This window comes from Podarcis melisellensis, assembly GCF_964234715.1.
Source record: "Podarcis melisellensis genome assembly, chromosome: 5".
Classification (NCBI taxonomy): Eukaryota; Metazoa; Chordata; class Lepidosauria; order Squamata; family Lacertidae; genus Podarcis; species Podarcis melisellensis.
Window position 1 is genome coordinate 69,560,482 of NC_138537.1, and position 14,551 is coordinate 69,575,032.

Sequence of the window (14,551 nt, forward strand, 5' to 3'; positions counted from 1 at the left end):
CACCTTCTCACTATATAGAAGGGTCTGGAAACTTCTGTTTCAGTGTATCCGAAGAAGTGTGCATGCACACGAAAGCTCATACCAAGAACTAACTTAGTTGGTCTTTAAGGTGCTACTGGAAGAAATTTTTTTTGCTTTGACTATGGCAGACCAACACGGCTACCTATCTGTAACTCATTTCTTCTGTGTAACTTGGAAGCTCATCCCCAAGACTGCCTAGATTTGCCTGGTATCTTTCAATCCTAGATGTTTGCTTTGTTGCAACTGTTTGTTTACTTTTGGTCTTTAACCTGCAGTGCCCAGGAAGACCCTTGGCAGTGCCAAGCAGGCTGGACACAAGCATGCTTGAACCATGAAACATCATAGGAACACCATGCTTGCCTTAGCTCTGCCAGTACTCAGAGGGTTTAATAGCAGCACACAGTGCCTACCGTGTGTGTGTGTGTGTGTGTGTGTGTGTGTGAGAGAGAGAGAGAGAGAGAGAGAGAGAGAGAGAGAGAGAGAGAGAGAGAGATGGTGCAGTTGGCAGGCAGGGTTGATCTGTGTTGTAATCCCTTTCAAAATTGCTACAGCCTAGTGGAGAATGTTCTCTGAATATGAAATGCTTATTACTTATATTCTGTCCTATATTCTATACTTAAGAGGCTTTTCCCCACTCTTCATCCTTCAGGGCTGCCCATCTCAGAGGAATATCCCCTGGAGTATTTCCCCCAACAGAAAACACATTATGTATCTCCCCCTACATACTCTCTTCTGTGTATGCAGCTGCCCTTTCCCAAGAGTCTGAGTACATATATCTCCTCAGGGCTCAAAGCCAGGAGCGAAGCACCCAGACCGGGGTGTCCTGTGTCTCCCAGGGCCTGCCAGTCTGGCTCCAGTTTTCTCATGCAACTCTCACTGTATTGCTAAGTGCCTGGAGTGCATTCAAGATCCCTGCCATGTGGCTGTAACACATGAAGTATGCAATCCTACCTCCACTTGGCAGTAATATGTTTAGCATCTGTATGGAAAGGGGCAGGCAACTTTTTCTTTTGTTGAAGATCTCATTCTTTCTGAGAACTGTCCATTTACCCCTACTTTATGTTTTCTGTTCTTTAACCAGTTACCAGGGAAGATTCAGAAGGGCATCGGGGGCTACCTAAAATAAAGTTGACCCCCATAGCTCTGGATTGTCCACCTGTGCTTTAGGGCATCCAAATACTTTATAGCTCATTAATCCTGCAAGGTGGTATCTCCATACTGTTGATTGGAGGAGGAAGGTGGCTGAGCAATAGTGTCTTGTCTGAAGCCATCTATATGGTCCATGGCAGAACCAGAGACTTCCAGATTCTATCTCTTTCCCACAGTGTTATAGTAGCTTTCATGACTTGCCCATGAGTAACCTATATTGAAGTCCATGGGATTTAGTTATGAGCAAGCATATGTAAATGGGTCTTCAAATAGTACGCTTTGCTGGTTCTGTAGAAATTGTCCCACTAAGAAGTATGCTTCCGTGCTTGCATCTCTGTTAAGGATTGGTGTCCCAAGAGAAAGGAAGTGACAATGACCTGGTTCAGCAATGATATTCTTGACCCAATAAACCATGCAGCATTGCACTGAGAACAATAGTTGTGTTTCCACTCTCTGTCCTCCCTTTCTTTTCCCTTGAGTGCCTTAATGAAAGAATCCCAAACCAGGAAACAGTAGTGACTACAGTCCATACTTGCAAACCATGGTATATATATCTGAATTGGACCAATGACTATGCAAATATATTAAGTTACGAAGTGGGGGTAAGAATAAAGGAAGCTGCAACTGACAAGGAGTCAAAAAGTTATGAAATTCAGGTTGTTGTCCATCAGACACCGTTCTTTCAAAGCCAAGAACTGATGTCGGGTTATGAGGTCTGCATTGCTGCTTGAAGCATGTGGAGCTAAATTTCTCACATTTCTCATCTTTCAATGCAGGGATTGAGTATGGAGAGGTGCTTCCAGATTCCTTCCCATCAGCCCCTGCAGAGTCCCTTCCCCATTTCCTACTGGAGCCACAAGATGCCTACATTGTGAAGAACAAGCCAGTGGAACTGATCTGCAGAGCCAACCCTGCCACCCAGATTTACTTCAAGTGCAACGGCGAGTGGGTGAACCAGAACGATCACATCACCACAGAGAGCTTGGACGAAATCACAGGTGAGAAGGATTAGAGGATCGAACCATCTCTCAGGCCCACCTGGGACTAGACCTACCACTAGGTACAGTTAGGCAGCTGCCTCAGACAGCACATTTTGGAGATCAGGGAGTGGCAGTGAGGAAGTTAGAGGACAGAACTGTATTTGCCACAGGGCCTGCCTACACCATAAGCCAGCCTAAATTAGCCCCCTAGGTTAGCCTTCTGCCTTCAGGTGCAGAGGAGAGGACTGTTCCATTGCCAGTACTGAAGAAAGATACCTTCATCTCAGACACCAAAATATCTTGGGCCAGCTCTATGTGTCAGCTCTACTCTTCTTTTCTACCCATCAAGCATGATATTTTATATCTTAGATTTTTGTTTCTCCATTGAGGCATATGCCGCAGAGCACGTCCCCATCTGTTATATAATATATATATATTTAAATACGTTGACTTGCCTTCTTTTGATAGCTGAGAATTAAAACTGACAAAAGTTCTCCTAGCCTGTCTCTCATTGAGAGCAGTTTTGGGACGCTTGGTCAGAGGAAGAGCACTGGGCCAAAGCAAGTGATTTCTCTCTCTCTCTCCAAACTCCTGTCTCTATGAAAGCTTAGCAGTGGTTTCTCAGTGAGGAGACCAGACACAGTGGCCAAGCCTTTCTGACAATCAGCTTGTGCACCAGTGTTGCCCCCTGAAATGAGCAGCCACCTGATAATGTTGGGTGTGTTTCAGCTGGTGGGTCAAGACCTGCCTTTGGGTCATAGCCTGATCTAAAGTAGAACAGCACAAAAGCAGAGCAACTCTAAAGGTAAAGGTAAAGGAACCCCTGACCATTAGGTCCAGTCGCTAACGACTCTAGGATTGCGGCGCTCATCTCGCTTTACTGGCCAAGGGAGCCGGCATACAGCTTCCAGGTCATGTGGCCAGCATGGTTAAGCCGCTTCTGGCGAACCAGAGCAGCACACGGAAACTCTGTTTACCTTCCCACCACAGCGGTACCTATTTATCTACTTGCACTTGACATGCTTTCAAACTTCTAGGTTGGCAGGAGCTGGGACTGAGCAACAGGAGCTCACCCCATCTCGGGAATTTGAACCACCAACCTTCTGATCGGCAAGCCCTAGGCTCTGTGGCGGGTGGCATTGTGGGTTAAACCACAGAGCAACTCTACCACCATTGAAATATGTGGAATGAGAGATAGAGGTAGACATAGACCCAGATGGATATGCAATTGTTTGTTGTGGTTAAAGGTGGGTCCCAGGTCTGAAAAGTTTGAGAGATACTGTTCTAGGGGACGCACTCAGCTCATGAGCTGGCCTGGCCAGCTCTTTCTCTAAAGGGAACCCCCAGAATTGTCTGCAGTTCACATGGTTCTCTGAAAGCAGACTAATATAGAAAGGTTTTCCTGGAGGTAAAATGTCTGCAAGCCAGAGTAGTAGTAATGTACTACACCCGATTGTTTAGATAAGCCCTTGATAACACTGAATCACGGTGTAATTAATTTCAACATCCTATTAGGGCGAATTGTATCAACACGTCTGTGGTGGAAGAAACAAAGTCCCACTCTTAATGTGCAAATTCATGCTAGTATTTAATAACAACTGTTTAGGCATATTTTCATTAGATTTTCCAGTAAAGTGTTTCACAAGAGGTTCTTAAGAAAATCACATAATCTTAAAAGTGAGGGTTGGTAAAATTCTGTCATGGATCAGAAACTTGCTAAGAACAAGAAAGCAAGCAGTAGGGAAGCATAGTCAATTTTTACCGTGGCAAGAGGTTAGTAGGTTCCCCACAAGAATCCAGACTGAAAGTTCAGTTTTATGCTGAGATGCTGTTGGGGGATTTTCAAGGATTTTACAGCCATCCTCCAGCAGCCTTCTGTTGTGAACTTGAATGGGGCTAGCCCACCAAAGTGAATGATTTATAGATTGTTGCCTCAGGACGTTAGAAGCCTTGTTGCGATTGAACTTCATAGAACTGGGTCTCCTTGGCTTTGTGACAGACAGATCCTCAGATAACTCGCACTGGTTCAAATTCAGTTCAAGGGTATTGTGCCCACACCTGATCAGTGCCATGAGAAATTGTGTCTTAGTCTTGTTTGAAACAAGCTCATCAGGCAATGTCCCAGTACCAAGCTTCATGATTTAAGTCATGGAATCCTAGCACAACCCTGGAAATGGGCTACATGTGCATGGAATTGTCTTGCCCCCAAACTAGCACTGACTGTCCCTGTAACTTGCTTGTGGGATTCCCAGAGGGACCTGACTTTCCACTGCCAGAAACATGATGGGATGAGGTGGGCCTTTGATCTGATCCAGGATTGTCAGTCTTATGTTCTTATACCTTTTGAAATACAGTAAGGGATCCTGTATTGTCTATATGTTCATACCAACTTTTCTGATTAATTCTAGCATACTAAAATCTAGAGAGAGATCTCTCTTTCTCTCTCTCTTTCTTTCTTTCTTTCTTTCTTTCTTTCTTTCTTTCTTTCTTTCTTTCTTTCTTTCTTTCTTTCTTTCTTTCTTTCTCTCTGTCTCTTTCTGTCTCTCTCTCTCTTCCCACACAGGCAAACTAGGCATGGTTAGGCAGATGTGAAAGATTCTGGTAGGCCTCAGTTTAAGTACTTGTTCCATACCGATCCAGGGCTGAAGTACTATTTTTCTCTGACTTCAGGGGGTGGAGCAAATGTTAAGTAATATTTAATCTTAGCTTTCAAAAATCTCCGCCTTTTCTCTTACAATAAAAAACACTTGTCACCACTTCAGCTGATAACCCCTCAGCCATCTCATGTTTAAAAACAGGTCTGAAAATATCTTAACATTCACCTGCCTCTCTCTCCCCAACCCTGTCTTACAGTTGCTTAATATGCCCCCCCCCCCATTCTTGTGAAGGACAAGTGGTTCCACAAAAGAGGGGAATATTCAGCCCAGCTTGATCCTAAGTCATGTTCTGCTTAGAGCACTTCTCTAGATTTTCCTCAGTCATGGATGAAGAGTCTTCGAGAGCCATTGTGAAAAGGGAGTCACTAGTAGAAGGGCCAGACCTGTAAACAAAATGGTCCAGATGAGGTCTTTAGGGTTTGGGTCATTTTTTTAAGTGAGGAAATATTCTAAACAACAGAGGTAGCTAAATGGGTGGCATAATCTGAGATGGATTTTAATACAGTGCCAACTACTTATAAATAGCATTATAACTTCTGCCCATTAAAACTACTCTTGTCAGTTTCACTCCAAGAACTCATTACAAGGTCGCTCATTGTATGGTTTCCACCTGAGGGCATTTTCTGCTCCTTTAGAATGTAAGAAAAGCTCCTTAGTATGCTAATTGCTTCAGCAGTGTAATAGCACATGGTAAATCTTCTGAGGTGCTTAGTGTGGGTACTGATGACACTTTGACAAGCTAGGCCTGATCAGTTCGTTGTGGCCAAGCACTGAATTTACACACGTCAGAAACAGAGTCAACTTATGACCAGTTCAGAAAAGTGTGTGACCTGCACCACCATAATTCAAATCTCATGAAATCATCTCTGAGGGCTGATTTCACAGCCTATGTTTTCTGGCCAAAGGATAGTTTCTGTGAGCAATGAGCAATCCCTGCACCCTTAGAAATGCAGGACGGCTTTTGACATATCACCTATCTACACAGTCAGCTTCACATTTAGCTGCTTCCCCCCCCACCCCCATTACTAATCAGCAATGGAACTTGGGTGCTGTGCTGAAGATGCAAATATAATCTGCCCTGTTGCCCTAGATAAGATCCATTTTGGAACTGGCAAACAAGTACCAACAGCCAACTTGCGGAGGAGACTGTGAGGGTGGCTGGTTGCACTTATTGGTAAATGTCTGATCCTGCTGAGTGTGCATCCTTGCCAGGGCTGTGCACGGGGACAAGCTTGATTAAACAGGTGTGGCTATCTTGGTAATTTCAGAGAGGTGTAGTTAATTCCATTACATGATCCTTCATCCTTGTGGTGCCTTCCTGTTTTTCCTCACTCCTGCTCCCCAACCCTTTTGTTTGGGAGGTGCTGTCGCTCAGCAGTGGAGACCATACAAGAATCCTGCTGGTCAATGTGGACATCACTGAGCTAGATGTAGCAACATTCAGACTCAGTATCAGGCATCCTCCTTCATTGATACATCAGCTGCCATCATTTTTATTTTTAAGTTTATGCAAGCATCAAACAAACTGGTCTGCTATGTGTGCACCGACCCCTCTCGCTCTCCAGGCTTCAGGAAGACACCCGCAGCCTAGGCAGCCCTGCGGGAGGTCCCGCAGGGCTGTCTATGCTACGGATAGCAGCCTGCTTCCCGGAGCGTCGGGCGCCCTGAAAGCAGAGCACCCGGCGCTTCGGGAACACATCCGCAGCCTAGGCAGGAACTCCCACAGGGCTCCCCACGCTGCGGATAGCAGCCTGCCACCCAGCGTGAGGGGCGCCCTGAAGCAGAGCACCCCGCCCGCGGGACAGACATCGGCCAGCCCCACAAGCTTGGGGGATAGCAAGGAGGCGCAGCGCCGCCATCCCGCTGTTCCTCGACCTGGTTCGGTTTCCCCGACCTGGTTGGGGGGGGAATAAAGGGGGGAAATTTCCTTTATTTCCCCCCCAAAAAACTAGGTGCGTCCTATGGGACGGAGCGTCCTATGGGACGAAAAATACGGTATATTATTAAAAGCCAGAAAATATTTCTTTTCCTCTCTTTCTCTCTCTCTCTCCCTCTCCCATTTGCTCAGTGCAATCTCTCTTTGTAAAACAATTTTAAATGAATATATAACTGTAATTAAAGCTTCCATTAAACAAGTCCGTGCTGCACTGTTGAACTCACGCAAAAAGTCCACATTAAATGCCTTCGAGGGCTAAATTATTTAATTAGGATTGAGGTTGCCAGCATGAATAGCAAATGGATTTGCAACAGGCGGGCAAGAGGCTTTAATGTCCCAGGAGACCACTTGCCACACATTCCTGACATCCCGCCTGCGCTACCATCACACCAGCGAAAGGAGCGAGACATGTTAGGATGTGATCCACAGGCACTGCACAGCAAAGGAGAAAGTTGGAGGAATTAATATTTCTTAAATATTTTAACTGACTACCATTCCATCCTTCTCAAAGGACTTGGTGTAGGGAGCTACACACACAATCATACCATTTCTACTTTACATTCAGAATTCAAGAAGCACTTAATTGTCAAAAAAAAAAAGTAAGTCTTGTCCTCGGGTTGTAGATAGTGAAGGAGGGGAATTTAAATTCCGTTCGCATTTATAGGTGAACCTGCATAACTTGCTGTTTCCCAAACATTACTCAGACTGAAATGCTGCTACCCTTCTTCGAAATGCACACTTCTCAAAATTTTGCAACACACTTCTCCAGCCAAGCAATGTGTACAGAAATGCATCTACCAGGACAAAGCATGAATAAAAACGCATGCGTTATTAGTACAAATAGCACACAAGAGTGTGTTCTTGTCAGAGATCAGCTGAAACTGACCCATTTGCCAATCTCCTGTTGCAGAGCTGGTGGCATCCCTAAGATGGTTGGACGGCACTTTGTATGCCTCCTTCTGGCAACTCCTACAGCCAAGTTGGTGCCACACGTATCGCTCTGCTTTCCTTTGGACCATAACAACAAGGTCTTGTCGTTCGGGCAGCCCAGGACATCCATATGCACTGCCCAGGCTTGCATCCCAGAGAGGTCAAAAAACAATGTGGGAGACATATAAGCTGCAGGACTGGCAGTGGATGGCCTAGATGAGTGACAATTATCTGTATCTTTCCCATGCTGCTCTCATTCTCAGCTATTATTTGCTTCCTCTGAGGATCCACTTCCTATCACATGCCTGCCTGCCTCTATCCCTGCCCATAAATCTGTTTCCCCCTCCATCATTCATTACATTTGTGCCCGGCTGTTCCTCCAAGATGACATACATGGTTTCCCCACTCCCATTTTATCCTCACAACAACCCTATAGTGACTGGTGCCACATCACCCAGTGAACTTCATGACTGAATGGGGATTTGAACCCAGGCTTCCCAAGTAAAAGGTAAAGGGACCCCTGACCATTAGGTCCAGTCGTGGCCGACTCTGGGTTGCGACGCTCATCTCGCTTTACTGACCGAGGGAGCCGGCGTACAGCTTCTGGGTCATGTGGCCAGCATGACTAAGCCGCTTCTGGCGAACCAGAGCAGCACACAGAAATGCCGTTTACCTTCCTGCCGGAGCGGTACCTATTTATCTACTTGCACTTTGACGTGCTTTCAGACTGCTAGGTTGGCAGGAGCTAGGACTGAGCAGCGGGAGCTCACCCTGTTGCGGGGATTCGAACCGCCGACCTTCTGATTGGCAAGTCCTAGGCTCTGTGGTTTAACCCACAGCGCCACCCGCGTCCCGGCTTCCCAAGTACTTTCTTCCAAAAGCTGGGACTTGGGCTACTTGCTGAGTCTAGGAAGAGAATGAGAGAACACTGTGACTATATCCTGCAGATTTAAACGGGTTTAATGAGCAATCTTGTCTTTCAAGAGAATTCTGGGAAGAGGGTCGAGATCTCCAGAAGTTGATTCTCAGTAGCAGCACCAGGCTATAACAAACATGCCCTCTTCCCGGGGAATTCAGTGAGGAGTGTTCAGTGATCTCTGAACAGACTAATGCATGCAGGCTACAATTTGCAATATTCTTTGGTGAGAAAACCAGGGAAGAGCACCAGAAAGGGTTTGTGGTAAACAAACATTGTCTGTGGATATAACAATTGAAGCATGGTCACCCTTCAGCTTATGAACACTACAGGTAATTAAGTTTGGGTTTGACAAACAGCAGTGATTTGAAGGTCATGGAGCAAATATACCATTTACTTATAGAACGGGTCAGTCCTGGTAATTTGGAATTTGAGCAGATGCCTTAAAGTATAAAGAAAGAGGCTTCTGAGACCTATTCTTATTAATAAGATGGCAGCTTCCCAGACCCACAGAAAGCAGTTGGAAATGTCAGCCATAACGGGCTCAAATCCTTTATCTGTCTCTACCTACCATGTTCATTAAAGTAGCAGCCATCTTTATTGAGGGCATAAACATCTTCAGTTCATGTTGCATAGCTTTAGTACCACCGTTAGGGTGTGTGTGTGTGTGTTTTATAAGCAAATGAAATACAATTGTCATAATGGGAAAGGCAAGAGAAACAGTTGCTTCAACTGCTGCTGAATCCACTCTGCTCTTCATTTGTAGACAATTGGCAGCGAGGTTTTACTATATTAAGGCAATAAGATTAAAGCACATGCTTATGTGCCTTGCTGAATTGAGGCTGTGATTTTTAATGCGACGGTGAAGCGATTAAGGTTGCACTAAAACAGGAGGAGTAATGGGGTATATCTTAGCCAGTAGTAATAGCGGCTCTTTCGTAAAACAGCTGAATGTTGATAATGGCTCTATCAGAGTTATCACCCTTGGGTGACTCTAGAGTTCTGCCCTCGATGGGAAGTTCATTTGACCAGAAACAGCCTCCCTGATGACTTGAGGAGCTTCTTCTTTCAAAACATATTTCATTTGCTCAGCCTGTTGGTACTCAGTTCTTAATCGTCTAAAATTCTCGCCTCCTTCCACTTATTTCTTTTTGCAACTGCCTCTTTTCACACACAGAGAGACAGACAGACACAGACAGACAGACAGACACAGACAGACAGACATGACAACCATTATTGCCCCACTTTATCCCTAGGGTTGGCAGAAGTTTATCTTCCCTATAACATGAAAGTACTAGATCTCCCCGCCCTTATGTGGCCTAGTAGGACCAAGAAAACTGTGTACCAACTGTAGATAGCTTAAAAGGAGGGCGACAGCCCATCAAGATATTAGGATTTTGTCCTGGACTGTACATGCCTCCTAGCCAATTAAAGAAGGTATGTGTGGACATTGAGATCTGCTTTATACTGAAGTCAGACCATTGGTTCATCTAGCTCACTCTCATCTACATGGCCTGGCAGCAGGTCTCCAGGGTTTGAGATTGAAGTCTCTTCCCCAGCCCCCTAGCCAGAGATTCTGGGGATTAAACCTTGGGCCATCTTCAAGCAAAGCAGGTATTCCAAACTTAATTTTAAGAAGCACTCTGTGGGCAGTTGGGGTGGAGGTAAAAGATGAAAAAGTCAGAAAGGGCTCCTGAATCTTTGGTCGTTGTTTGGAAGAGGCAGGACCAGCTCAAGACATTTTGTTGCCTGAGGCAAAAGACAAGATGGCGCCCTAACCTGCATTCCATCATACTGACAGTTGAAACACTCGCTGTGGGTCAGCATCCTCCACTGGAGGGCAACAGGCCATCTCAGGGGACACAGAGCCAGCCACGTGACACACACAACACTCTCCTCCAACACCTTACTTCTGCTTCCAACCCTACAATCCCAAGGAAGTGCCACATGAGGCAACCCTGCCAAATCTGCTACCTAGCCCAAAAGAGAGACTGGGAGCTGCCTTCTACATTACGGTAAACCCTCACCTTACACATGTTTGACTTTGTGTGATGGTGATTCAACCCTAATTCCAACCATATGTAATTGCATAAGTCAAGTCTCATGCAAGGCGGGGAGCTTGAAAGCAACAGGGGGGGAAATCTGCTTCATTTTCTGCAGGACAGCTCTTCAGATATTTGACGAGTGCTATCATGAAATAAACTGAAGCTCTTTTCGTGGGTAGTGAGGAAACCATAGATGCTATACTCAACCATGCCTTCTTTCTGGTGTGTAGGGCCACCATTTCCCCTTTTACCCTTGCTTCAGCCATGTGTATGCATTTCTCACTTCCATGCACTTCTATATCCTCCCATATGATAGAATCATAGAGTTGGAAGGGGCCCAAGGGTCATCGAGTCCAACCCTCTGCAATGCAAGAATCTCAGCTAAAGCCTCCAGGCCCCAAGGCCATCCAAGCTCTGCTTTGAAACCTCTAAGGAAGGAGAGTCCACTGTCCTAGCTTCTCATCCCCCCTGGCTCTCATCATTAACCCTCCTCCTTGTTTTCTCTTCTTCCAGGGCTCCTTGTAAGAGAAGTCCAGATTGAAGTCTCTCGACAGCAAGTGGAAGAACTCTTTGGCTTAGAAGACTACTGGTGCCAGTGTGTGGCATGGAGCTCTGCTGGGACCACCAAAAGCCGAAGAGCTTACGTCAGGATAGCATGTAGGTCTTGAATGTGTTTAACCCTCCTTCACACGGGTATTTTTCATACTGTGCATTTCTCTGCAGGTACTTAGTCTATTTGTATGTAGGGACAGAGATGGACGGAATATACCCCCCAAGAGACACATTGTAAGCAGGTCATGTTTGCTCAAATGTGAGCTGTTCTATACATTTTGGGCACGTTGGGGTGTGAGAGTGTGTGTAACAGAAATAAGGAGGGATACCCTTTGTTGGAAAGGAGAATTTTAAGTTACATTTTCCTTGGTGAGGGTTGTGGGGGGTTTTGTTTTAATGAGCAGAACAAGACAAAAGAGAATTCATTTCATCATAGTTTATTGGATTGTTTGATTTAAGGATTTCAATGGGCTTTTCACATATGTTCATATATTTATTACCCCGTTCTCATGGAAGAAAATGAGAGCCCTTGACGGTGGGATCAGAATGGCAAAGATTAGGCCTTACTGTGTGTTTAATAATCGAGGATGGAGGCAAGGTATTTCGATGTCAGGGGAAGTTTGTTGTCTTTATGTTCGGATGCCGCTTGGAAAAATATTGCCAAACTTGATACGAGAGTTCTTGAGGTGGGAGCAGTGCTCTTCACTGATATTTGGACACTCGCTGCCATTTTTAATCAAGCTGGCAGACCGCAATGTCCCTTTGGCATGACTTCCTCTCTTTTTCAGCATAGAATAGATTTGGCTGCTTTTCAATATAGCATCTCCAATTTTGGCATGGTGGTACCCATGGTGAGAGTGGCAATTTTTGTTAATGTTCAGATGCCAGGTGTCATTTTGCAGCAAGATGGCGGACTAAACATGACTTTGGGTTGACTCCACCCATTTTTTGGTGTGACACATCCAATCTCACAAAAGGCACAATGTTATTTTTATTTCTAAAAAATATGCAGTGCTTATATATCTGGGCACTCCACACTAGTTTCAAAATATGTGGCTTTATTTTCTACATGGCTCCCTTCCCATGCTACAAAAATTTAAAAATAAATGTATTCTCAAGGATTAGAAATGCAAGGATTAGAAATTTGTGCGAACAGGCACTATAAACTTGCAATATGCAGTTCTAGAAGCAGTGGTTGTTTGAGGGATGCTAGCCAGTGAACTTTCTCGTTCCAGCAGATCATGCTGTGATAAGATCTACAACGATCAAGTCTTGTTCATAAAACAAGACAGCAAATTATCATCATTGTCATCATCGTAATCATCCTCAAAAATAATTACTTTGGACAGCCTTTATTTTCATTGGAACAGTTTGTCAAAACTGCTTGAGAGTAATTAGGTGGGTTATAGTGCCACCTACTGGTTAATACTGGGGCTTGTTTACTCGTGATACAGTTTAGTTAAGCACACAAAGTTCTTTGAAACTGATGCAATATTCAAGTATTAAGAAAAGTCGCTTAATATTTCTAATATATTCCTGTTCCCTGTGGCTACAAGCGATGCAATCATTCTCTAATGTTGATGTACAGAATTCAGAACATTTTAGCAAAGGTTTTGATGCACGGGGAAGGAATAGTAGGGAATTGAGATATTTTGTTTGGGAGTAGAGTTAGTAGAGGCAGAGGCAGATCAAGAAATTTTGCCATCTGAAGCAAGCACAAAGTGATCTCCTCTTTGCACACTGTATACTAAAGCCAGCTGGACTTGTAGTTGTCTCCTACTTCAGCATTTCGGTTAGATTAGTTAGATATTGGAAGGCATGATGTACAGCAGACATAACTCTGTTGTCCAGCACTTTACCACTGCTACCCACCCACCCAGATTCTACTGCTTGAAGCAGCTCATCACCACCTAATGGTAGGCCAGGCCCTGAGCAGACACACAAAAATATCATGTCCTACATTTTATGGAGAACAGCTATGAAGGGCTCTGAAACCTTGTCCTCTCTCAACTGTTTCACCCATTTGATTTGTGATAGTTCGGAAAATACAGTCCGCACATTCACATTCAGCAGAGACTTCCTTTTCCCTGCAAGCCCATACATCTTTGGAAGTAGAAGTGGCTTACTCCCAAGTAAATATATCTGGGGTGTAAAATACAAACTCTGCATGTCCATTCCTCCTTTAACTACCTCGATGGGATCATCTGAGTGCTTCTGAAAACCCTTATTGAGATAACCTGTGAGGCCAACAGAATGGCACCACAAGGACTTTTAAGCAGTGCATTTCTCCACAAACCTCCAAATCTTCATTTCAGTAAGAATTGCCAAGTAAGGAACCAGCACATTTCTCCCACCAAAGAAGCCTGGGAACCGTCGTTGGTTAAGGGCGCTTGCAGTTGTAGCTCTGTTAAAGTCTAAATACAGTTCCTAGGGTTGTGGGCAGGGGAGAAAAATGTGCTTTAAATCTCTGGTGCATACCCAGCCTAAGCTCATGCTGAGCTCTAGACATGCCGCCCTCTCTCAGCCGGTATGACAAGGCAACTGAGCTCCGCAAGTGACTCCTGGACTGATGCCTGGTGCTTGTTTTGTTTCCCATTCTTAGACCTGAGGAAGAATTTTGACCAGGAGCCCTTGGGGAAGGAGGTTCCTCTGGATCACGAAGTGCTTCTGCAGTGCCGCCCTCCTGAAGGAGTGCCAACAGCCGAGGTAAGCAAGGCAGACCACGGGGAGGGGGTGTTGGTGGCAGCAGCCGCCAGCTGGGAGGAGCCTGCGGAACTGAATTGCGATTATTCCCACAAGGCGACACATGCTCATGTTGTGTTTCTGCGTGATGATTAGCGTCACTGTTACTAAAGAGCACATGTAGCACTTTCCCATGTGCCAAGGGGTGTGCAGGGCTTATCTCAGATCACTGAGAAAGAGAACATTCTATACTTGTTTCATTCCTTCCTCAGCCCATAAATGTGAACTGTCTCCCTTCACTTTGGCTCATTGTAGGTACCTGCTTAGCAGAAAATAGACTGACACTTCAGTCCTAGGTGTAGGGCGTTGTTTACTCAAATGAAAGTACCATTACACAAGTAAGCCTGTGTAGGATTGCACTGTCCAGGCTACGTGGCTTTTGGGGATGTTCCCCGTTTAGAGAACTGCACAATTTAGCCATTTTGACACGCACACACAAACACCCTTAGGGGGAAAACAGGTGTTTTAATTTTTATTTGCTTTCTGTAGTTCTTTAGTTGGGCCCACGCAGGCCCTAAAAGAAGCCTAGCCTTGAGTTCTCAAACCTGTTTCAACTGCCTGGTTGTGAAAATACTAAGCTTCCATTAGTCAGCCGGTTTTTTTCAGCTGCAGAAAGGAATCTT

The 14,551-nt window shown here is 45.1% G+C and overlaps 1 protein-coding gene across 2 annotated transcripts in view; it reads left to right on the plus strand.

Annotated features, from left to right (window-relative positions):
* The window catches only part of UNC5B (unc-5 netrin receptor B), a 155,518-nt gene that overhangs the window by 109,598 nt on the left and 31,369 nt on the right, over nt 1-14,551 (plus strand). For both annotated transcript variants that reach the window (XM_081913081.1, XM_081913080.1), the window contains exons 2-4: nt 1,947-2,168; nt 11,148-11,291; nt 13,789-13,892. In XM_081913081.1, coding sequence (XP_081769207.1) covers nt 1,947-2,168; nt 11,148-11,291; nt 13,789-13,892 — 470 coding nt within the window. The remainder of the gene's footprint in view (nt 1-1,946; nt 2,169-11,147; nt 11,292-13,788; nt 13,893-14,551) is intronic.